Source organism: Naegleria lovaniensis (assembly GCF_003324165.1).
Source record: "Naegleria lovaniensis strain ATCC 30569 chromosome Unknown tig018, whole genome shotgun sequence".
Taxonomy (NCBI): domain Eukaryota; phylum Heterolobosea; class Eutetramitea; order Acrasida; family Naegleriidae; genus Naegleria; species Naegleria lovaniensis.
Genome location: NW_025407839.1, coordinates 195,142 through 217,008, shown reverse-complemented (window position 1 = coordinate 217,008; position 21,867 = coordinate 195,142). Strand labels below are relative to the sequence as shown.

The following is a 21,867-nucleotide window of genomic DNA, read 5'->3' as shown; positions in this document are numbered from 1 at the left end:
ATGGATCTAAACGAATTTGAGGAGCAACTTCATAATTTTATTAATTCAGGAGTTGAGATTGATAATGAGTTAAGAGAGGGAGAGGATGAACAACCTTCTATGGAGGATGAGGAAATGGAAGAAGGCGTGGAAGGAGAGGATGATGAAGAACCTCCTGGTGTTGTTGAAGAAGATGAAGGAGAAGAAGAGGAAGAGGAGGAAGAGGAGGATACAATTGAACAAGATGATGAAAACGTTTTGAATTTTGGTAAGTTTTTAAAATACTTGTAGGAGGCAAAGATCTTTTCATTGATGCCGTCTATTGATCATCAAATAATTATTGTTATTTATTTTTGGTATTTTTATCTGACATGTTCCGATCATGATGATGGAAATATTAATCTTGTTGTTTGATGAATGATTTAAATTGCAACCTTCGATTTCATATTTTATCATCGACTATGATTTTTCTACATTATTAATACTTGTTGTTAATTGATCAAAATTGATTCATCATGCAAAAAAACACGTTTTTCATCGTGATGGAAATTGAACTTACACTGTACAATATAATCTCTTTCAGACAATGCTCCAATGCTGGAAAATGTTGAAGATGAAGAAGATGACGTCCTCATCGGAGATGATATGGCTGGAGATTTTTATTATGTCGAACAAGACGATACTGATGGTTTACTAGATCCAACCTCTCTTTTTGAAATGGGGAGAAACTTTCCAGCACGATTGGAAAATTTACTAACCCGTGGAATCTTTCAAAATATGCAACATATGAGTGCACAATTTCCACTTGGTGCGCTGGGAATGGTGCCTCCTCCTTACAGACCAGCAGGTGCTACAACAGAGTATGAACCTGTTGGCACACAAGCACCCTCAAGCAGCGCAATATCACGCTCTGAAACTCGTTACAGTAGTTCTCGATTGTTCGGTATTGATTTTAATGGCTCGAGAAACCTGGATTATGGAACTGTTGGCTCATCTGGACTTTCTCGTCCCTCAGTTGCTTCTGTACCTGCAGAGTTGGAACAAATGCTTACTGAATTGTTGAAGGACGACTCTGATTCTGGCTCTAATGTTTTAAAGCCAAAAAAAGTATCAGAAAGAAGATCATCCTTTGGACTATTGGCACAAAATGCACCAACAAGTTCAAGTTCAACAAGATCCACTTCTCCTACTGAATCTGATGGGAGCGAGAGTGATGCAGAGGCATCTCCTCGTCCAACCACTCCTTCTCTACCTGTTCGTGACGCAGTTACTACTCCAGGAGCATCTGTATCAACACCAACTGCAGTCAATTTTGAAGAGAGTGTGACCACACCAGTGATGCCAAGTAATATTTCAGGTATATCTCCAATTCCACAAGTTGATGTTTCACAGCAATCCACTTTGAATATTCCTGTAATTCCAGAGCTACCATTATCTGTGAGTGGAATCACAGATAGCAGCAGTGGTACTGCAGCGACCACCAGTAGCTCAGACATGACATTATCTCAACCTACCAGCAACACAACTGTCGAACAACCATCGGTGGTGACTCTTGAACAAATGATCTCAAGCTTGTCTGGTTTAGAGACATTGTTGCCTCAACAACCAGCTGCCACAAGTAGTAGCAACGAAAGTAACGCAAGTAGTACTACTGCAATTACTACATCTTCAAGTGACACCACACTACCTACAGCAACTACAGTTGAGCAAGAACAAGGAACAGCTAGTACCATTGCTCCTCCTGCCTCTACCACAGCTACTACAACCCAAGAATTCGCTATTGATCCTCAATTTTTGGCAGCTATTCCAGATGACATTAGACAAGAGGTTCTTGCTACTCACATTGCATCCCTTGTAGACATTTCTTCAACAAGCGAGGAAACAACTATTAGTCAAGATTTCTTAAATGCTTTACCTCTGGAAATTAGAAATGAGGTTTTGCAGTTGGAAAGAGAGTTGAGAGAGCAACAACGAAGAAGATCTGCCTCAAGATCTCCTTCTCGCATCTTGCCAACAGTTCCAGAAGCTACTTCTTCTACAGCAGGAACAACTGCTACACCTCCGCCAACAGCTTCAACCTCTGCAGCATCCAATCCTCCAACTCAAGAACGTGAACTTAGCACAGCAGAATTCTTGATGACACTTCCACCTGATCTTCGTAACGAAATCTATCTCACGACAGATGAAGAAGTTCTTAGACAACTCCCACCAGAAATGGCTGAGGAGGCTTATAACGTAAGACAACTTCAATATCAGCGTCAAAGTCGTCAAAGAGATATCAGAAGACAACAACAGCAAGAAACAACAAGAACAAATTTCTTAGCAAAAGCAATCAAGAAGCAAATATCTCAAGTTGACAAGAAAGAAGAAGAAGAATTAGAACCTATCGTAAAGGAGGAAGACATTTCTCTTCTTTTAAGACTGCTCTACGTTCCAAACGTCAAGAAGACTATATTTACCAGCGTCATTCAACAACTGTGCACCTTGAAACAATCGAGCAACATCATTGTGAAACAATTGCTTTCCATGTTACTTTATCATGACACCCCTATGGAACAGGTACCAGAAAAAATTAAGCCACTCTGCTTGCAAAAAATGTTTGCAAACCCTAAACAAGATGGATTTTTCCAAAAAGAAGAAACTGGAACGGTACCACTACCTGTTGTTTCAAGTGTGCTAACCTTGTTATTGTATTTGACAAAGAATAGTGAGGTTCTTGGGTGCATCACAGAAACAGATGCTGAATATGAATACAGCAACGATAGAGAAACTTTTGTAAGGATGTTTTCATTCTTGACATCAAAGACAATTTCCAAGTCTGTCTCTACCTATGAACTGTATATTCAATTACTTGAGAGTTGTGCAGAATATACTTACAAGATGGTACAAACCATGAAGGATGAGTTGACAAAATTGAGTAATGAAGTGAAGAAGGCAGAAGAAAGCTCTAAAAAGGAAGAAAAATCAGAAAGCTCAACAACAGAAACAATCTCATCCTCCTCAGAACAAATGGAGACCAAATCAGATCAAGAATCCGCTAAAAAGGAAGAAAAGTCTGCCCAAACAGAGGCTAAAGAGACCTTCGTGAAACTTTCTTCTAGAATGGATTCCCTTCTTCAATACTTGAAGAGAATTTACAATAGTAACGTTGTAAGAGATTTGATTACTGTATTGTCAAACGTAGACTTCCCTGAAAAGATTGTAAAAACAGCAACTTCCATCATGAATTACATGTCGTTCACATCTGACATGAAAAAGATCATTCTAAAGGAATTGGCTCAAAGTGCCAAGCAAGAGGCAAAAGTTGTCAGGGATACCCTTGGCGATTTACTCTCTTCTAGAGAGGAGAAATCTCATTTCCAAGCTCCTTTTGATGCCAACGCTATTGAAAAGCTCAAGTTTTGTAGAATTCTTAGATCGTATAGCATTGTGTTGAAGAAGTACAAGAAGCATGAAGAGAAATCTACTTCCAGTGAGAAATTAGCCATCTCTGAAGATCCAGACTTGCTTAGCGAGCACTCGCTTGATTTTGTATGGGAATCTCTCGACAAGTACTTGGCTTCTATTCCTTCCGAGCAAGAACCAGTTGATACCAAGAATGCTCCACACACAGCTACCAGGAAAAAGAAAAAGTCCTCTGCATTTATTCTGCTTTATTCCCATTTGTTGAGGCCTTTTTCTCTTTCCATGCAGGATTTATTGAAGAAAAAGAGAGTAACGAGAAGTTGTTGTCCGAAATGGTCGAAGGATCTACTCCAACATCGGCCAAAGGTTTTGGTGAAAAGTCAAAAGTTGAAAGCTTTTTAGAGAAACATAGAGACTTTTTGAATACATTGGCAAGATCAAATCCCTCTCTTTTGAACACTACTCTTTCAACTTTCATGAAATATCCAAAATATGTTGACTTTGACAACAAAACCTTTTGGTTTAGATCCAAGTTAAAGGAATTGCAAAAGAAGGTGGGAGCTTACACTGCCAAATTAACCATCAGACGACCTCATCTCATGCTTGATTCATTTGTGCAAATAAGACAACGATTGCCAGATGAATGCAAAGGAAAGCTTCAAATCAAGTTCCAAGGAGAAGAGGGTCTTGACGTGGGAGGTTTGACAAGAGAATGGTTCTTACTTCTTTCAAAAGAAATTCTCAACCCTAATTATGCCTTGTTTATTCCTTGTGCAGATCAAACGACTTATCAGCCAAATCCCTCTTCCTATATTAACAGCGAACACTTGTCTTATTTCCAATTCATTGGTAGAATAATTGCTATGGCTATTTTGAATGAGCAATACTTGGATTGCCACTTTACCCGATCATTCTACAAGCACATTATTGGAGCACCAATTACTTATCATGACATTGAAAGCATTGACCCAGATTATTACAAAAATCTGAATTGGATGCTTAAGAATGATATTGAAGATGTTTTATATTATACTTTCACACAAGAGGTAGACGAATTTGGTCAACGTAAACAAATTGAGCTCAAACCAAACGGTAAAAACATCTCCGTTACAAACGAAAATAAGTTGGAATATGTCAGACTCGTCACCGAATTGAAAATGACAAAATCTATCGAGCAGCAATTGAACTCATTCCTTAAAGCTTTCTACGAGATTATTCCACGTAATCTCATTCAAATTTTCAATGAACAAGAGCTAGAACTATTGATTTCTGGTCTCCCAGATATTGACATTCAAGATTTGAAGAATAACACCGAGTATGTTGGATATACCAAGGAATCTCCTCAAATCAAATGGTTCTGGAATATTGTCGAAAACAACTTTGATTCCAACGAGAAGGCCTTGTTGATTCAATTTGTGACTGGTACAAGTAAGGTTCCTCTTGGAGGCTTCTCACAATTGATGGGATCTGGTGGACTTCAACCTTTCAGCATTCACAAAGCAAACGCAACGAGTGAACGTTTACCAACCTCACACACTTGCTTCAATCAACTCGATTTGCCAGAATATGACTCTGAAGAGCTCTTACATGAAAGGTTGTTATTGGCAATTCGTGAGGGATCTGAAGGTTTTGGATTTGTTTAATTTTCATATGAGATTAGGTGCTTATTAAACAGTGTTTGTTGTTGTCACGATTGTCATATTGTAACTGGAATACAGCGTTCATGAACTCAAGCAAAAACGATTGATATGAAAATTTACTTTTATTCAATCGTGGATGAATAGACAACTTCTCATATCGTATCTTCCTCGAGTTTGTTGTTATTTTAGGTATCCGCCAGTACGTCACCAAATTCGGTCAGGTTGTCGAAAGTCAAAAAAATGGTTTCACACAAGTCAGTGCCAGCTTTATTTGTGTTAGTGTGGTTCTTGTCTGTCTGTTGCAGTGGTCAATTGATCTACAAAGACATACAAGACGGAGCAATTTTGAAGGTGGAAATTGACCAAGATTATTCCTTAGAATTTCCAGTCTATCCGAACACCTCTTTTACACTCAAGACTTTTTCTATTGTTATCCCACAAAACCCTTCGGGAAGAATAATTTCCATCGAAGGAACCACAACTCTGTCCCATACTCCCGACGTTCCTTGTTTTGATTATTCGGTGAGGCTGTCTGACGTACCCGAGGCCAATACTTTGGTGTCCACTTTCGGGCCAAACAAAGGTTATTACTATTTGGATCTACCCTACTCTCCCTGTAGTACATATATACTCATGAAACCTGCCATCTCAACACAGCAAAGACGAACACCAAGTGCTCATTGAATTTAAAGATAATGTCCACAGTTTCATGTGGTACGAGTGGGTACCCCAAGTGTAAAGGAAGCAACGATTGTAGCAACAAGCTTTATATTACACCTACAAGCAGTTTCCACCATGTAACGCAACCAACTGCTCTCGTCGTTTTTGTTGCTACGGTCCTTATTATCGCCTACTCTTTGTTGTTGTAACGTTTGGGAGAAGAGCACAAAAAGACGATAGACAAAAATGCATTCACTTGGTCTTTCAAGAAAATTACTTGAGGTGACACTTACTAGATAAATAAAATTCAATAATATGAGCACTAGCAAACAGAAACACATTGTGTTTCTTAAAAGACAATAGTTCATTTCTTTGACAATACAAAATTCGAAAAAAATGCGAAAAGGCTTTTCACTTCCGAAATCTTCAATCTTTAGAGAAGGATGGCGAAGAGAATCCTTCATCATGGGTGTACTTCCATGGCAGTATCAAGCGATAACGAATGCTTTTCAAAGGAGGCTTAATCATACAAAATATAGTATGTTACTATGTTGATTTTTCAAGAGTGCTATCGAATTCCGATAACCCTTTGCAGTCTCATCATTGAAAATATTTGAAAAGGCACTTATCACTGCATCACGCAACAACAACGTTGCACTAGTTACTAATGAATATCATCAAATGAATGACCAAATCCAAATATTCACTCAACAACGGTGTTAACTCATTCATATTCTGATCTTGTTCGAGATAGTGGAATTTATGCCAACATGATTACAGAATTGTACAATAATAGCGTTGGTGAAACAAAATCAGAATGGGATGTCACAAAATCTATCAAAATTCTTCCCCATTCACGAATTTGTTTTTTATTCGACCCCAGTTATGAATATGTCGTAACGTTGTGGTCAATTTGGAGAACAAACGCCGTTGCTGTTCCACTCAGCACATCACACCCAACTAAAGAACTCAAGTACTACATTGACGATTGCAAATGTGATATGGTGATTTATCAGCCAGATAAAAAGCACCTATTAGAGCCACTATTTGCAGAGTTAAAGCATGTAAAATTTATTGAATATGATCATAGTATCTTGTCAAGGAATGAAATCGAACACGAGGTACCTCAAGTGATTGATTTGAAAAGAAATGACCAAGATGATGGATGTCTCATAATCTACACTTCCGGAACTACAGGAAATCCTAAGGGTGTAGTTTACACATATTCCAATTTATTGAATCAACTTGATGTACTTGTGAATGCATGGGGTTGGAGCGAGAAGGATCATATTCTCCATGTGTTACCCCTTCATCATGTCCATGGAATTACCAATGCCTTGTGTTGTGCATTGTATGCTGGAGCTACTGTTCAATTCTGCAAATTTAATCCCAATATTGTTTGGAAAAAACTTAGTAATATCGAAAAAGAAAATGTAGAAAAGATTGGAAAGGAAATTAATGTTTTTATGGCAGTTCCAACAATTTATGTCAAGCTCATTCACTTGTACGAAGAACTACCCAAAGATCTACAGGAGAAATATTCTAAAGAAATTAAGCGGATGAGATTAATGGTATCTGGAAGTAGTGCATTACCTACTCCAGTATTTTCAAAGTGGCAGGAAATAACCTCCCATGCACTTCTCGAACGCTATGGCATGAGTGAAATCGGTATGGCGCTCTCGAATCCCTATACACCACAAAGCAAACGAAAAATGGGCATGGTTGGTTTCCCACTTCCAACCGTTCAAGTGAAAATTATTGACTTTGAAACCAGAGAAGAGATTACGTCTCCAAACCAACCAGGAGAGCTTTAGTGTTAGGCCCAAGTGTGTTTAAGGAATATTTTAACAGATCTGAGGCAACCAAGAAAACCTTTACAAGTGACGGATGGTTTATTACGGGTGATACAGCGTTGTTTGATGAAGACGGATATTACAAAATTTGTGGAAGGACCAGTGTTGACATTATTAAGGTAAGTGTTATTTAGAAGACACTCTCACTAGATCGATGCAATACAAAAACGAATGAATTGGACTCTTATTGTGATTTTCAGAGCGGTGGATATAAAATATCCTCTCTCGACATTGAAAGAGTCATACTTGGAATGAGTAAGGTCAAGGAATGTGCAGTAGTTGGTATTCATGACGAAGAGTATGGTGAAAGAATCGGTGCCATTGTTGTACTTCGTCACAGCAACGACACTCTAACTTTGGAGGAACTACAAGAATTCTGTTCCAAAGAATTGGCTCGATACAAACTACCCACTCGTTTGATTGTACTTCAACAAGTAAGTTTATTTCTTGTTGTCATTCAATTTGCATGTTATCAATTGATCACTGAAATCGATGATAATAATTTCTGTGTGGCTTACTTGATAGGAAATTCCAAAAAACGCAATGGGAAAGGTCAGTAAAAAGCCACTGGCCTCTCTGTTTGAACAGACAGAAGCTCAACACAAACATCCTCACGACAAGCATTTACAACACTTACTTCATTCGCCTCATCATGGATCTAACAAGTAGGACTGGTATTCTGGATTTTTCGTTGAAGAATTTGTAAGTGGATGACTGGGGGATGAGAATTGCGAATCAATAAAAATCTTTTAAATAAAAAAATGTCAAGTTTCCATAACGTCTGACGTGGTTGAATTGAAATAATCACCACTACATATACCTTCTTACTTCCTTGCTGATTATTGATTGGTTAAATGTTTTTCGTCTTTGACATGTGTCATTTTGTAAAGATTTTCACCACAAAAAAATGCCACCAAGAAAAAAGCAAAAGAAGACATCAGCCCACAGTAATGGAGACGAGAATATCACAGCAAATGTGGTATCGTTAACAATGGCACAACTTCCTACATGTCGCAGCGTGAAACCTTCGCTGCTGGAGAGTCTTCCGATCGAAATTTACCTTCACATTTTTTCACACTTGCTTCCGACAGAATTTGAAATGCCACAAGTTGCAGAGAATGACTATTTCCTGAACGAATTCGAGAAATCATTCAAACCAGTCTTCAATAACCTAGTGGCCCTTTATCACTTGAGTCAGAGCTCGAGTTTTTTCCGTAGGCTCGTCTGAAGAGCTTGGAGCATACATGGTTCGATATTTATGCCAAGTTGAGGATCAGTGAACTCGAACGACAGCTCGACAAATTTACCTCGATAAAGTTATATGCAGACGAAGTTCAAGATGAAATAGATAGAAAAGAGATTATAAAATTAGAAGACTACTTTCATGGAGAATGGTTTGGTAAGAGTGTCAAGCAGCAAAAGACCAAGTTGGACAAGATATTCGAAAAAGAAAGGGCTGGCATTAATTGCGACACTGATATCTTTGTCACCATTACGGAATCAAAGTTTGATTTGCTCTTTCACTATATTTACGAGCTGAGTGTTGGTTTGGCGTTTTATAGGGATCGATATCATGAACAGCTAGCGACACCATTCTCAGATGTTGTTGCTGGTAACGTTGAAATGTTAACAAAACTCCACTCCCAATCCAAACAATGTCCTAGAGTGATCTTGAACAATGGTGCTCTACCAAACGATCACAATGACCTTGTGGTATTCTCAAAAATTGAATACCTTTTTGTTGATCTTGTTAGTGGCGGAGTAATGTCCAATAGATTGAGGTTTCCAAATGTCAGATATCTAAGATTGAGCGCCTCAGAATCTGAGATTGTTTCCAAAATGTTGGACCCTGAAATATTTCCTAATTTAAAGCATGTCTGTTTTATCAATTTTTTAGGAATAAGCAAAGAGTATAATATTCTCCATTCTGAACATTACAGAACACAATTAAGATGCATCGAGATGGTGTGCAATGGAGGTATTGGTGACTACTTTTTCGAAGGAATTACGAAAGGCTCAAGTCATTTCTATCTTGTCAATGCCATCAAGAAATACATTGACAAGCCAAACAAGCAAGAACTTTGTCTTGAGAAGATGATCCTCCCTGCAAACCTGCGTACCTCTTGTGAAGGGTTACCACCAAGCCAACTCTCTTCACTCATGTCTTGTTCGACACGTTGTCCAATAATTCTTTCAAACACAACCATTGAAAAACTTCAATACGAGACCTTGGAGCAATGAGAAATAATTCAGAGAAAACAAATGCATTACGAACAGCTTCTAATGATGAGGGTGATCGTAATACGACGAAAAGGGTTGGTTGATTGAAGGTCAAGTAGAACTTGGAACTCTTGCATTGGTTTTAACAGACACTCCGTTCGTAGATAAAAAAGAATACCCAAAGTGACCATCACCCCTCATCATTATGCTTTCACAACAACAACAACAAGACACCACTCAAAAGACAAAAACCAAGTGGCAAGAATTATTAGAGGCTCCGAAGGGCTGCATGGAATACAATCCTCATCAAGCATTTGCTTTACAAGTGTTTTGGCTGGTCCGATCCTTCCGAGCAGCCACCGAAATGATTGAAAAGGATTCCGACCATGTAGTCAAGCCACCCTTCGAGATACACCCACCACCATTTGCTACTTGTTTCGAATTTCTCATGATCAACGAATGGCTGAGGAATTTAAAAAACAAGTGAAAACCATTGGACAGCATCCTCATTATCAACCTGCTTTTAAGAGTATCAAGATGGGAATTGCTCAACAACATATTGAAATGAAATTGAAACAAGGAGGAATCAATATCGAGCCATTGACATGGAATTTTGATGAGCCCATTAGTGGACATGAAGATGAATTAGATTTTCATCCCATTGTGTTGGAATGTACAGAAGTTTATTTGGATAATCGAAGTTTTTATGATCATTCAGCATCACAGGATTGGATGAGCCATTATCCAGAAATTGTCAAGCCCTGTCGATCACTCAAGCCAAAGACTTTTTGTGACATCCAAATGAGGAAATTTGGGAAAAGGCACTTGAAAGTGCATTAAAGGCCATTCGTTTCAAGGGTGATGAGTCAACACAAGTGAAAATGATTCAACCTGGATTATTCCTTCATCGTGAGAGTGTTGCCAACAATGCTCAAGTTGCAAACATGTTTTTGGAGATGGATTTGACGATTGCAAATGACAGACTTGAACATTGCCAATCTTACTTTTCCCAAATTCAACAAGATTTACACGCTCCCTTTATGGTTGTTTTACCAACCAATCTCCATGATGGGGAAGAGGTTGTGGTTCAAGATCATGTGCAAGTTCGATTAATGCTCTCATTTTCTTATTGCAAAGAAACGAGTAGTAAGAATTTATCAGCACTCTGCCAAGAATGTGAAGAATCATTGAAGGGAAGAATTATTGTATTTGGTGAGGGTGGTGCTGGTAGTAGTGACAATGAGGATGGTGGTGATCCATCCACTTCATTCGCTCAACAATTTATGGATCTCTCTGGCTTGTCATCATCATTGAATTCCAATCTCACCATACTCGATGGTAAATTAGCTGAGAAGAACAACACTCTTGCCGGTTTTATTTTACACCCTCTTTACAACAAGCTTATTATGAATGAACAACTCAATTTCAAGCCGTAAAACAACAAGTCATTCACAATTCAAGGTTAAAGGTTCGAGGGATACCGTTTCTAAACACCAGATGAAACAACGAACTCTGAAACTGCTCAATTCCCCAGAGTCAGGCAAAATTAAACTTGAAAGGCCATCCTCACAAGCCACTGAGATGGATTGGGACTTGCCATTGTAACTCGAGAATACAGAATTCATTAACACACGCAAAAACGATTGATTTCAAAATTTACTTTTATTCAATTGTTGATCTCCGAGATACTCTATCAAACCCATCAGTATTCTCCCATGAAATTGGTTGAATTTAGGACGCTTTCAACTGTTTAGGGATGTTATCGCCACAACTTGCTCATCTCTCCACCACCACAACAACTCTTCTCGTTCCCTTACATTCTTCTCGTCAGATCTACAGAAAAAAAGATTCTTTATCACGAATTTCAATCACACACACACACACTAGAGGTGAGGACAACGCCAAAATTTTCCTTCGGCGATGATATCCTCTCCGATTACTTGATTCTCCTAATTTCATTCTCTAGAAAGCATGTCAAGTCAAACCCAGTCACGTGAATTTTGGGTTCGTGTTGACAAAAAAATTTTGTTACCATTTATGTAGAATATGCAAAAGAGAGAGCTCACACTCTTCAGCCCGCTGTTCCACTAAATTCCATTACGTATTGCCAATTTTGAAGACATCTTTCTTCTTGGAAGGAACTCTTCGTATTCTCCTCTTTTTATCGCCTTTTTTAACAACTTCTCATTCTGATCTGTTGACTCCTATTCTTTGGCAACCAACCATTTACAGAAGCGTGTGAAATCACTTTTATTGACACACACATCATACTCCCTTGTCCGTCTCTATTGAAATTTTGTTGTGTGAAAAAACTAGTCTCAATTCACTGATTCTCATATTCTTTCTCAACTACTAAACCATGGACTCTCGATATGAAATTCCAACTCAATTGGATCGTCCTTCCCATCTCTTTCGATACTTGTTTTTGGTGAATAATTGTTGCTTGTTGGTCTTTTTGGTATTTTCAGCAGTGGTTGTGTATTGTGTGAAGGGTTTTCTATTTCATAAAAAGAGTCGAAAGCTAAAGATGAATGTCCAATCAGAGGAGATTCAACAAACAAATCATGACCAGCAGTCATCTCGTTCCATTCCACTAGCAGTCACTTGTCAACAAGAAGAAGATGAAGAGGATGAATCAGAAGAAATTATGGCCGCCACGAACAGCGATCCATCCTCTCCAATGACTGCCATTACGACCACCAACACCAACACCTCTCTTCTCTCTCCAAGAAGCAACTTGACCATCCACAGCGAATCAACATCCTTCTCTCCTAGAAGTCAACTCTCATCCAATCCTCTTCTCAACCATTCTAAAACTGAAATGAATGACCATCAGGTCTCGTATTCTCATGGCATTCAACCCGTGAATGAAAATCATTTCACAATTTCTTTACCAAGTGTAGAAGTTTCCGATTTCACTCGAGGTGAAAAGAAAATTGAAAAAGATGACACCCACTCGAATGGAGAAGGTTCCACATCTTCCACATTGAATGAATCGACTTGTTCGAATGCATCGAACGGTCATTACACAATCCCTCTTGAAAATGTTATTTACAATAGGTAAGTATTCATTTGTCTTGTTTTTACGTAATTTCAATGTTTAATGGAAATGTTGTGAAACGCCACAGATTGAGAGATCCCTCCCAATTCATCTTTGAATCCTTTGGTTTCAAATTTCCAATCACCATTTCACTCTATTTATACAGAATTATGATCGCCATGTGGGCTCTCGTTTCAATTTTACTCAAACAATTGCATTTCGAGAAACAACCACCTTTGGTGTTTGTGTCTTTTCTCACGAACTTTACTGCCCTCTTATTTACCGTCTATTTTACAGGACAAGTCATTTTGGGATTTATTTATTTGGTATTTTCAGTAAATTGTACAGGAATTCAAAGAAGATTGGAATTCCAAAACTGAAATCGACCAATTTTGAAAATTCCAATTTGAGAACTTTCATGTTAATGGCTTCTAATGGAATGTGGTTGTTCGGAGAGATTGCAACGACATCTTCAGTGATTGTATCCGTGGGTTATTGGATTATGTTTTCAATGGAATCGAGCACAGAAGTGAGTTACTTGTAAGTATTTTTTGTTGAATTCAACTGTGTGACATTTGAATTTGAACCAACATTAGCACGGTAGCCTTTCATGGAATGACGGGTCTTTTCTGTCTTATTGATTTCTTCTTTTCCAATTTGGTTTTTCGATTTTGGCACATTTTCATTGTTGTTCTCTTTCCAACAACTTACTTATTTGGTTACAAATTTTAGCTGAATTGCATTTAATTTCTCAGTGGCCCTACAGCGTTGTGAATTATTATCTCCAACCATGGATGTCATCATTGCTCTTTCTTTTTGGTCTTCTCTTTGCTTATGGAGGAGTTTTCACAATCTTTTGCTTGTTGTCAAAACTCAGAATTCGAATTTTATTGAATACCATTTTGAGAAACAGTAACAAGTCGTCACAGGAGGCCAATACTCATTCCCATCAAGTTCCTGTCCAAGTAGAAAGTAATCCATCACCATTAGTTTCGACGGAACACCTTCCAATACCCTCTCTTTATTCAACTTTTATGGATCCCACTCGATCCGATGGTTTTAATTCATCCTCATCCTCAATCTCCTCTCCCAATGCAGAAGAATGTAAAGAAGAAGCATCCATGACAGAAAATGAAGTACCCAATCATTCGTCCACGCACTTGACGAACGTGGCATCAAGCTCTTGCTCATCACTTCCAGCCTCGATAGGTTTGAATACTCCGTTAATTGTCATTGTTGAACCTATTGAGGAGAAACAGAATGAAATACCATCCGTTGAGACACCAAGTGTGAATGCCTCTCAGGATCCATTGAGAAGCAACTTTAGAAAAACTCTTTTCAAACAATTTTCATCCCCTTCAGGTTTTAATCGATTAAGAGAATATTTATAAAAATCATTTTCTGCAACTGTTGGCATGTTTTACTTGAATTCAGTTTACTGGCTTTTGCAAAAGAGACTCCCGCCATTCAAAATATTTTGTTAAAAAAATAAGCAAAATGCCAAGACGCAAAGAAGCTGCTGTTACCAAGAAGCCTTCTTCCTCGAGCAAGGCAAAACGAGTCGTTGAAGAGTCCGAGGCCTCGATGATGATTTCTCTGATGGTGAAGAAGAAGTGAGAAATGTTGTTGGAGAGGAGGATGAAGAAATATTGGATGAAGAGGAAAACTCTCCAGGTAAACAAAAGAGGTCATCCACTGGATCCGTAACATTTGAATCACCAGCTCCGGCTAAACATAAATCATCATCATCACGGAGAAAGTCTTCTCTTTTTGTTCCATCACAGATGGATGCTCTTGAAATTAACGACGATGAAAACGAAAAACGACACAATCAAAAGCGACGTGATAAAAGAAAGAGCGTTGGTGTTGGATTTTTAACAACAGAACATCGAAGAAGTGGAGCTCATCTCAGTGGTAGCGCTGCAGGAACAACAACTTCACGAACATTAACATCTTCAGAATTGGAATCTCTGTTTCAAAATTGTATCAAATTATCATCTGAAAATAAGATTAATGTCAAAAATACGTGGAATTTGAATTTAATTGATTATATTGGTGAAGTTTTAGAAACAACCCTTACAGGTGGAAGTTTTCAAGCTGCCAGTTGCACTCTCGATGCGGGTGTTAAAATTTATTCAACTCGTGTTGACTCTGTTCACACAGAGGCCTACAAAGTATTAACAAGCTTTGCAAGGGCTGATCCTCAAAAGGGGTCGTCCTCAGAAAATAATGAAGAAGAAGATGGTGCCAACAAAGATGGAGACGAAAAGTCTAAAAAGAAACGGGTCAGGCATGGTGTTAACACTCTTGAAACGAACATTAATAACATCACTGTCAAAAAGCTCGAACTTTCCTATGTGATAGAACCTTTGTACCATACCTCGTTAGGATCTTCCAATAATTTTGATGTAGGCAGCGCCAATTCTCTGCTTTTAAACAATTTAGGCCTTGGATACGGTTGTGAAGTTATAATAGACTCGAAAAATTGGGACTATGCATACATGAAATCTACATCTGAGAATAATCGTCCTAATCAAACAAAACAAACAGCAGCGACAACAGAGCAACAACGACAGGGAGCAACATCTGTCCATGAAGAAGAAGAAAGAATTCATCCCATTGCTTTGGATAAGAGCGCAATGGGGCGACTGTTGACTACATCATTCGTCGATGAGAAAATGCTTGAAGAAATGGAAGAACGAGCCAAACTAACGCAGCAACAACAACAATCCGCTCAGCAACAAGAGAATGATGGCATGCCATTACAGCTGCAACCCTTCTCCACCGAAGAAAATCAATCCCAACCTACTGTATTAACATCTGATGCAAACGGATTTGCTTCGGATCAGCCACCATCACTCACAGACAATTTCACCTTTGATGTCGGTGGAGGTTTTGGAGGCGGAATTGACGATTTTGGTCCACCAGATACAGCCACGACAGAGAATGGCATCATACCTCAAACTTATGGCATGCCTCTCGACACGACCACACAAATACCTCACAAACTTTCAATTGGTGGTGACGCTGCCAATGCCTTAATTACTGCTGTGACTGAGGTTGGAGGTTTGGCACCAGATCACTTTGCAAACGCCCATCATGACGATGACGATGATGACGATGATGGTTTGGGTATATTTGACACAGATTTTGCCAACTCAGAACCACAAGATGTTGTACCCCAAGAAATTGGAGATGATGACACTGTTATCATAGAGCAACAGAACAAGCTTCAAGCAAATGAGCCTTCACAACCAACATCAATCACTGAAATGATTCAAAAAAATCCTGAAACAATCACAGTCGACAACGACTATGAATACTTTGATGCCACCAAGATTAAGCATTGGGCTGGTATTGAACATTGGAAGCCATCAGCGAAATCAAAAACTCAAGGCACAAATGCAAAGAAATCGAAAAAACGAACACAAAAGTCAAAACCTCATGTCTTTGACTTTTTAAACGACCCTTCTTCCATTGACTATTCTGTACAATTCAAGTATTCCAAAAAACCTGAGGACAATCAAATTAAGAATTTGCCAACCAAGCTGACCTTACTCCCTACAGACGTTCATTATGATTTAAGCATGTTGTTGAGACCATTCAATCTTCCAGCCGCGTTTACAGATAAACATTTACAAGCCGTTGTCGAACAGGGTGCTCGAAGTAAAACAAGCTCCTCCTCAAGTGCAAACAGCAATACAGAACCACCAAAGACTACGGCACCTGAAAGACTCACCCAAGATGGAATGTTTATTACGACATCCAGTAAATTATATGACGATAGTGATGAAGATGAAGAAATGGGACTCAATGCTCCACACGGGTTTGGAGAGATGGACATTGGAGGTTTTGATAACTTTGACACTGGATTTGGAACGAATAACACAACAACAGAAGCCGCTCAGCCATCTGCAGATGCTACAGCAATGACTACAATGACAGACATTGAAAACAATCAAACGAACATAACCATGGCCACCTCTTCGATAGAGCCTCCTTCATCTTTTGAACATCAACAAGACACTGTAAATACAATACTGAACGATTCAAACAACTCAATGACCATGGAAGACATTCAGCTAAAACCTCAAGAATTGAACAATCCAAACGAAGTGACCATGGTTGCTGGAGCCAAGTTAATTGAAGCTCCCAAATTAGTGCAAAAGCTCAATATCACCTATGCCACTAGAGCCAAGCAAGTAGATGTGAGAGCATTGAAAGATCATTTGTGGACAGAAATCGAAACGACATCCAGAACAGACCTTAATTTCTCAGATGTAGTTTCATCTCTAAACACATCCAAACCAAAGGCAAACGAAAAAAAGCCAGACTTTTCCGAAGTCTCTGTTCCATTTTGTTTCATTTGCATGCTTCATCTTTGCAATGAACAAAATCTTGAGCTAGAAGGAACACCTGATTTTTCTGACTTTAAGGTAGTAAAGCCAGCGAGTGCTCAAAGAAGAAGATCATTAGAGGAGGAAATGGTCGATGATCAATGATGTGTTAGAGGTGGTATCAGTGATGCATTCATGTTGTGCGCTGGGTTTTCCTTGATTGAATCTTCTCAATACTACTGAGACTTTGTTTGGTCTACGATTGCTATTCAACCTTTTATTTGTCAGTAAACAAAACCCAAAGCAGAACAAGGCATCTAAAAAAGAGCAATATTGACTTATTCAAAGCTACTTGTCACCTGCCAAACACATTAGCAAAAAAAAATCCACTCTTCCCACTCGTCATTTGGTAGGTTCAAACTTTGAATTCATTGCAGCATTTACTCAATGCTCTAACAATGTCTGCACTCATCATCATCACTTGAAACAAAACGAATTATCGACTCTTTGCAACAACAACAACCACAACTTTTGTATGATGTTTTACGATCGGATCTTGGCAACAAAACGAATTATCCATTTTCAAACACCACCCATCCGAACGAACCATTGACTTTTTCAAAATGATGGAATACTCAAATGTTGTACAATTTTCAATGTCAATATGAAACAACAACTGTCATCAACTGTGATGCTAATTTTTGCCATTTCAATAATACTCATATTTTTGTATTGGTAACTGTCGTCGTTGGTTCGACTTCTCGGCGCTCATCCTGCTCTATTCCATACTATTAGTGCATACAAAAGATCATAATTTTCACAACATTTATTATACTCCTTGTACTTTTTTAATCTCCACACCAATAATTGTCAAAAACATCATCACTCCGAAGAATGGTCGGATTGAAAGCCCTTTTCAAAAAGAAAGAACCTACTGACACGAAAGAAAGAAGAAAATCTGTTGCAGTGCTGAGTTCTCCAAGAGGTGTACCTCCAATTCTCGTACAAACAGAAGGAGAAAGCACAACAGAAACAACAACATTGGAAAATCACAACACAAAAGTGAAAACTCCAAGACGTGTCACAACAGCTGTTGTCGAAAATCATCGTGACAAACAAGTTCAAACAACTCCTCCACATCATCTAGCTCCTGGAAACCCTGTCAATGTTGAGAGGTCACCAATTTCAAGCGATAAGAAACCTTCACGAAGAAGACATCAAAAACGTCGAAAGAGTATTTTCGATTTTTTCAAACAAAAAAAGGATTTGGATGAAGAAAGTGATGAAGAGGACGACGAAGACTTTGAGAATGCTTCCAATGTAAAAATGTCACATCCTCAAGTTCAGGCATTATCTCTGGGTGCATTGAAAACACGAACTGAGGATAGTTCAAATTCCGAATTGGAGAAAAGCTCTCAATCTCATCATGAAGAGAGTCAACAACATCATCATGAACGCACAGTTTCTGAAGAGAGAATTGCATTGAGAAGAAGAAGCGGTAGAAAATCATATACATTGGCCATGGATGTGCAGAATATGGCCATGAATGGAGATGAAGATGCAAAATTATTGCTCAAATTCTATAAGGGTATGTGTTTGTGTGAAATTTGAATTGTGACATTGTTGACCTTATTATTCATTTCGTTGTGTAATAATATGAAATTGAAACTAATCAATGAAATTATTGAAAAACATAATGATGAAATCATGTGAAATGTGATCATTTTCACAGATGCTTACACACGAGAGTCACAAATTCAGAAAAACAAAAATGTCGGTAAAATTGTCGAAGATTTACTGAACTTTGAAAAGAAGAAGAGTGTTGGAACTCCAAGTGCAGAAAAAGAGCAAAACAACTCTCATTCAGAAACAACGACCTCTGACGAGCAGCAACATCATACAACAGCAGTCGATGAAGCATCGACCGATGAAGATTCCATGACCATTCAAATCAGTGGAACTTCCTCAACTACTACTTTCAACTCTTCACAACTCAATACAGATGAGCAATCCACGACTCCAACCTCGACTTGTGTGAATTCCTCCACAAGTGCATGCTCTCCAACCATGTCTAATAGTTCACGAAAAGATTCTGTCTCACCTTCTACTCATCTCCCAACAGGTTTAACAGATTCTCAATTGAATTTGTATCAAAAATTGAAAGCAATTTCGGAGAGAGAAGAACGTGAAAGAGAAGAACAACACCAGAGAGAAATTGAAGAGAGATTGAAAAAACAACGAGAATTAGAAGCTAAAATGAAATCCATGTTAGAAAGTGATGACTCGGATTTGAGTGAAGACGATGACGAAACGGAAGAGAAATCAAAAGAAAATTCCTCATCCATCCATCCTTCCTCCACTACTACTACTACTACCACTACCACTTCTGAAACAAATGTCACACAATTGTCCAATTCTGACACGAACACTTCTTCCACAGAATTCAATTCTGAAACCTCCAATCTCTCTGATTCTGCACTCTTGTTACAACAACGAAGAAAACAAGAAGAATTAGCTCTGGAAAAATTGAAACAAGACCAAGAACAAGAACGTCTCGAACAAGAGCGAATCGAAAAGGAAAAATCTCTACAACTCGAACAAGAACGAATTCAAAGAGATTTAGAGTTGAAACAACTCGAAGAAACAAAACGAAGGGAAGCAGACGAATTACGTCGAAAGAAACTTGCTGAAGAGGAAGAAGAACGAAAATTGAAACAACAAATTGAAGAGGAAAGATCATCACTTTCGTCACAACTGACACAACTGTTAGCAGAATTTAATGAATCTGGAAAATTACAAGAGTGGATTCGACATGTAGAATCGAAAATGCATCTAGTGACCTTGTTAAAATCAGAATTGAAACAAGCCAAAGATTTACAACATAATCAAACGTCGAAACGAACGGAATATAATTCGAGTTTGAATTTCCTTATGGATAAACAAAAAGATCCAGAAAAATTGTTACAACCCTATGAAATTGAACTCATGAAAGAACGTGTCAAGAATATTTATCCATTGTATTTACCAAAATCAGAAATTACAAAAATGGAAGAACAAATTTCACAAATTGAGAATACAGAAAAGAAAAAACGTGAAGAACATCAACTCAAGTTGGAGCAAGAAGCTGCTGAAAAGTTGCGAAAGGAAAAGGAACGCCAACAATTAATCATTCTCCAACGATTAATTAAGGATGGAAATGTCAAAGTAATTTCTGATGAGCTGAAACGTAATAATCCACTCCTTCGTTCCGTTAATTTACAAAATAAGAACATTTCAAATGATGAAGTGTATGACCTGGCAGATGCCCTCGTCGAGAATACATGTCTCACTGAATTGGATCTCTCCTTCAATACACGAGTTGACGACGAATGTATGGACGCTTTGGTGAGAATTGTCAAGAATAATCATACTTTGAGGAAACTGTACTTGGAAGACACGTTCATACAGAATAATCAACCTTTGATTGATGCTGTGGCTAGTAATTTCAAGTTGGTCGACATGGTACTCTCAGAATTTGCCACTGACGACCAATTGGATCAGCTTGACATGTATTTGGACAGAAACGAAGCATTGTAAATGCTGCACGAGAGGTCAATTTCAAACGAATATCAGTCAAAGCTCACATCGTCAATCTCGAAGGAAGGACACAAACGATTGTTCGAACCATGTTTTCATCACTGTGCTCCTATTGAGCCAATAAAAAACCGTCTTCTATTTCTACAATCTATTGATTGGCATCAGAATTGAGACAAAACAACTATTCCACTCTTTGGATGATCTCTAGCGAACCGACTTTGTGGATTATTTCAATCTTGGACATGGCCCGATGAATTACAAAGATGTTTTTATTGTTTTATAATAATAAGAGAAGCAAAAATGCTGAGAAGAGATGTGGGGAAGGGAAAGGAATATACAAAAGAATCATCATGGGTGTCTATAAAACTAGTTGTTGTTGTGCGAGATTGTAATTGGCTGATGAGAGCAAGCGGCGGAACAAGTTTGTTGAAACCGAGTCCGTTACTCTCTTTAGAGCACTACTACAAGCAATCACTCTCTTGAACCTTGATGATGATGAACAATAATCATGATGATGATTATTGATGTCCAATAATAATATTGTTGATAGGAATATGGATGAGCTTGACAAAGAATCCAATGAATCCCATAATCAAAAATCCAACAGCAGTAGCAAAAGCAATCTTGGAGAACTCCTTGGAGTCAGGCTTCTTGCACCGAGTCACAAATCGCTTCGAGGCACGATAGAAATCAGTGGATTGTTGAGCAACTTCATCGATGAGATCCATTTTTTTTTGGCTTACAAAAATTCAGAGTCTGCTGATTTTCTTCGTGACGTGTTGTGGTTGATGATGTGAAACAGCTCTTGAGGTGGCATAAAATCAAAAACGCAAAGAACGTTCTCTTGAACAACAAATTATTGGTTTCGTTTGCATAGATGAAGTAATCAAGATAATACAAGAGGACAATTGGTGTCTTCGTGTTAAAACATGAAAAAGGCTACAGCACTGCAGGTTCCCAAGTTGTCTCCAACCTCAGTACTGATGCAGCTCGACGATGCTTAACTTCTCAAATCGGACGGGATGAGGTGCATTCATCGTGATATGGCCGTAGCCATGAATAATCTACAATTCTTTCCTTTATTCCGTCATTTGAAGCATTCTTTTGACTTTCCTGTTATAAACATGCATTGCCGTTCTTTGAGGCTGGTGCTACAA

At 38.4% G+C, this 21,867-nt stretch overlaps 10 protein-coding genes across 10 annotated transcripts; all 10 read left to right on the top strand.

Moving 5' to 3' along the window:
• Positions 1-5,027, top strand: C9374_002984 (uncharacterized protein; the record flags this gene model as incomplete). The annotated part of the gene is made up of 3 exons (XM_044692461.1): positions 1-247; positions 563-3,530; positions 3,593-5,027. The coding sequence occupies 3 exons, from the start codon at positions 1-3 to the stop codon at positions 5,025-5,027; spliced, it is 4,650 nt and encodes a 1,549-aa protein (XP_044549828.1).
• Positions 5,028-5,264: 237 nt separating this feature from the next.
• On the top strand, positions 5,265-5,708 carry C9374_002983 (uncharacterized protein; the record flags this gene model as incomplete). Its single annotated transcript, XM_044692460.1, has 1 exon — positions 5,265-5,708. One exon carries the CDS (start codon positions 5,265-5,267, stop codon positions 5,706-5,708), a length of 444 nt encoding a protein of 147 aa, XP_044549827.1.
• A 372-nt stretch (positions 5,709-6,080) lies between these two features.
• On the top strand, positions 6,081-6,407 carry C9374_002982 (uncharacterized protein; the record flags this gene model as incomplete). The annotated part of the gene is made up of 2 exons (XM_044692459.1): positions 6,081-6,222; positions 6,280-6,407. 2 exons carry the CDS (start codon positions 6,081-6,083, stop codon positions 6,405-6,407), a joined length of 270 nt encoding a protein of 89 aa, XP_044549826.1.
• Positions 6,408-6,454: 47 nt separating this feature from the next.
• C9374_002981 (uncharacterized protein) lies at positions 6,455-8,206 on the top strand (the record flags this gene model as incomplete). The annotated part of the gene is made up of 4 exons (XM_044692458.1): positions 6,455-7,405; positions 7,459-7,656; positions 7,738-7,971; positions 8,063-8,206. The coding sequence occupies 4 exons, from the start codon at positions 6,455-6,457 to the stop codon at positions 8,204-8,206; spliced, it is 1,527 nt and encodes a 508-aa protein (XP_044549825.1).
• A 238-nt stretch (positions 8,207-8,444) lies between these two features.
• Positions 8,445-9,778, top strand: C9374_002980 (uncharacterized protein; the record flags this gene model as incomplete). Its single annotated transcript, XM_044692457.1, has 2 exons — positions 8,445-8,751; positions 8,865-9,778. 2 exons carry the CDS (start codon positions 8,445-8,447, stop codon positions 9,776-9,778), a joined length of 1,221 nt encoding a protein of 406 aa, XP_044549824.1.
• A 438-nt stretch (positions 9,779-10,216) lies between these two features.
• C9374_002979 (uncharacterized protein) lies at positions 10,217-10,597 on the top strand (the record flags this gene model as incomplete). The annotated part of the gene is made up of 1 exon (XM_044692455.1): positions 10,217-10,597. The coding sequence occupies one exon, from the start codon at positions 10,217-10,219 to the stop codon at positions 10,595-10,597; it is 381 nt and encodes a 126-aa protein (XP_044549823.1).
• Positions 10,598-10,638: 41 nt separating this feature from the next.
• Positions 10,639-11,193, top strand: C9374_002978 (uncharacterized protein; the record flags this gene model as incomplete). Its single annotated transcript, XM_044692454.1, has 1 exon — positions 10,639-11,193. One exon carries the CDS (start codon positions 10,639-10,641, stop codon positions 11,191-11,193), a length of 555 nt encoding a protein of 184 aa, XP_044549822.1.
• Positions 11,194-12,116: 923 nt separating this feature from the next.
• Positions 12,117-14,188, top strand: C9374_002977 (uncharacterized protein; the record flags this gene model as incomplete). Its single annotated transcript, XM_044692453.1, has 5 exons — positions 12,117-12,817; positions 12,886-13,038; positions 13,095-13,337; positions 13,394-13,419; positions 13,530-14,188. 5 exons carry the CDS (start codon positions 12,117-12,119, stop codon positions 14,186-14,188), a joined length of 1,782 nt encoding a protein of 593 aa, XP_044549821.1.
• Positions 14,189-14,581: 393 nt separating this feature from the next.
• Positions 14,582-17,299, top strand: C9374_002976 (uncharacterized protein; the record flags this gene model as incomplete). The annotated part of the gene is made up of 1 exon (XM_044692452.1): positions 14,582-17,299. One exon carries the CDS (start codon positions 14,582-14,584, stop codon positions 17,297-17,299), a length of 2,718 nt encoding a protein of 905 aa, XP_044549820.1.
• Positions 17,300-18,028: 729 nt separating this feature from the next.
• Positions 18,029-20,710, top strand: C9374_002975 (uncharacterized protein; the record flags this gene model as incomplete). The annotated part of the gene is made up of 2 exons (XM_044692451.1): positions 18,029-18,722; positions 18,867-20,710. The coding sequence occupies 2 exons, from the start codon at positions 18,029-18,031 to the stop codon at positions 20,708-20,710; spliced, it is 2,538 nt and encodes an 845-aa protein (XP_044549819.1).
• Between the last annotated feature and the right edge of the window lie 1,157 nt (positions 20,711-21,867).